Raw genomic sequence first — 2,500 nt, forward strand, 5'->3', positions numbered from 1 at the left:
AAGGCCGCACTCAGGTCAAGGAGAATGAGGATAGTGAGTAATCCAGAGTAGAGGTCTTCACGGGTCCACTTGGATCCGAAAACCCGAGGTCTGACCCGAGACCTGAGCGGGTTCGGGTCCAAAACTCCGACGAGTGTCTCGGACACGGGTCGGGTTCGGTATTAGTGGCCTCGGGTCTCGGGTAATTTCAAATAAATATGCCTTTTCCAAATGGACCCGAGAAGACCCGAATTCTTTTAAACTATGTTGGGGATAAACCAACCCCTCCCTTTGCCAACAAGAACTAGTGCGCCGTCATGTGGATGGATGTTTGACTAAATGCAAGTATTTGAATTGTCGTTAAGCCAGGCCTGTCAATCAATTTTAAAAATACGCGACACTGTCAGAAAACCATGGAGGCGATAACAGAAATTGCGAAAAATGTCAGGGAAAACGAATGGTGGTTCTAATCCTCGTATGGTCCGGTAAATGACATTATGCCAAATGTTATAGGACGTAATGGGTTACAGTGATGTGTGATTGACATTTTAGCACTTCAGCGCGCTTACACTTGCGCGTCTATGTTAAGCGCATGTTTGAGAACGCAGGGCTGCAGGCTGTGCACAATGTAAATGGCGTTTACGTTCGGGTCCAGTCGGGTTCTAAAGGAAATGCCGTCAGGTCGGGTCGGACTCGGGTCTAATTTTATCGGGTCTGTCTCGGGTCGGGTTTTTCTTAAAAAAAAAAAATATTTATGCACGTCGGGTTCGGGTAAGTAGTGATTCGGGTCGGGTACAGTTTTTAGGACCCGAGAAGACATTGGTCATTGGTGATTTTTATTAGTGCTGTGGAGTGGGTGGAAACCAGACTGGAACTGTTCATAGAGATTGTTGTGAGAAAGGTGTGAATGTATTTGAGTGGCAACTACTTTTTCAAGAATTTTGGAAATATAGGGTAAGTTAGATATAGGACGGAAGTTGTTGAGAATGGAAGGGTCAGCACCAGGCTTTTTCAGGATAGGGGAAATGACAGCAGTTTTTAAGGATGTGGGGACAGTTTCAGTGGTGAGAGAGAAGTGAATGATGGCCGAGATGATAGGGAGCAGAGAAGGGAGGCAGGATTTGACGAGATATGTAGGTAGAGGGTCTAGTTGACATGTGGACGATTTGGATTTCTGGATGAGTTCGGTGAGTTCTGAGAGAGAGGGCAGGTGAAAAGAAGAGAGTGTGTGTATGGGTGGATGGGGGTCAGAAAAGGTGTGGAGATGGTGTGGAGTGTAGTCAATTTTAGCAGTAAAGAATGACATGAGGGAATTACAGAAGTACGTAGTTTACAAATGGGGAGGCAGAGAATCCTGTGGTTGGGTGTATTTGTTTAAAATATTGAAAAGTGACTTTGAGTTTCCATGGTTAGCAGTGATTAAACTTGAGTAGTACTGGCTTTTAGTGGTGGCTATGGAATCCTTATAATGCAAAATGTGGTTATTGTATAGTTCTTTATGTATGGTGAGACCAGATTTCCTATACAGTCTTTCCAGTTGTTGTCCTTCTGCTTTCATAAGGCGCAGATCAGCAGTGAACCAGGGGGCGGAGACCGTGAATTAAACAGATCGAGTTTTTAAACGGAGCGAGGGAGTTGAGAATGTTTAAAAGTCCAGTATTGTATTGAGAAACCAAATCATCAGGGGTGAAGAGATTGTGGATGTTGGGGATGGCAGACGAGTCAATAGTTGTTGTTAGAGTGGCTGGGTTAATGTTTTTTATATTGTGAAAAGTGATTTGACGTGATGTCTTGGTGGTTGAGAGGGTAAGTTCAGCTGTAAATTTGATGAGAAATGATCCGTTACGGGGAGATCATCTACTGTAATGTTCATGGGAGTGACTCCAGAGCAACAAATCAGGTCTAAAGTGTGGCCTTTGGTGTGTGTGGGACAAGTTATATGCTGAAGGAAACCAAAACTGTCCAGGCAGGAGGTGAAGTCTTTGGTGAGAGGCAAATTGGGTTTGTCCATATGGATATTGAAATCGCCCATCAGTGTTATATTTGATGATAAAGTGGATAAATAAGTGAGAAAAACAGCAAAGTCATCCACAAAGTTGCAGTTAGGTTTAGGTGGGCGGTAAACAGTGGCGATAATGGTTGGAATTTGTCCAGAAAGTACACAGACCATATGCTCAAACGAGCTCGAGACAGGTGTGGATACTGGCGAGACTTTCCACTTCTCTCGGTAAAACATCGCGAGACCACCTGCCCGGCCGGTCCCACGGGGTGCGATTTGTAAACAAATCCGGATGGTGCAGTTTCATTGAGCAGTGAAAGGTCATTAGGTTACATACATGGATCTGTTCATGCTAAATAGTTTTTCTTTTCCAGCGGAAGTTCAACATCACACTGGACCACAAATCCCAAATTTTTCAGAATCTCAATGGAGCCATAGGTACGTACAGGCACACACATGCGCACACTCACACTCTCTGTCACTCTCTCACACACACACACACACACACACACACACACACAT

General features: G+C 44.5%; 1 protein-coding gene across 1 annotated transcript in view; it reads left to right on the top strand.

The window, feature by feature from the left end:
- The window catches only part of plod3 (procollagen-lysine, 2-oxoglutarate 5-dioxygenase 3), a 38,732-nt gene that overhangs the window by 5,825 nt on the left and 30,407 nt on the right, over nucleotides 1–2,500 (top strand). The window contains exon 6 of the mRNA XM_056233291.1: nucleotides 2,353–2,416. Coding sequence (XP_056089266.1) covers nucleotides 2,353–2,416 — 64 coding nt within the window. The remainder of the gene's footprint in view (nucleotides 1–2,352; nucleotides 2,417–2,500) is intronic.

The sequence above is a fragment of the Rhinichthys klamathensis genome, unplaced genomic scaffold, assembly GCF_029890125.1.
Source record: "Rhinichthys klamathensis goyatoka isolate OS25496 unplaced genomic scaffold, OSU_Roscu_1.1 h1tg000366l_1, whole genome shotgun sequence".
In the NCBI taxonomy this organism is placed as follows: Eukaryota; Metazoa; Chordata; class Actinopteri; order Cypriniformes; family Leuciscidae; genus Rhinichthys; species Rhinichthys klamathensis.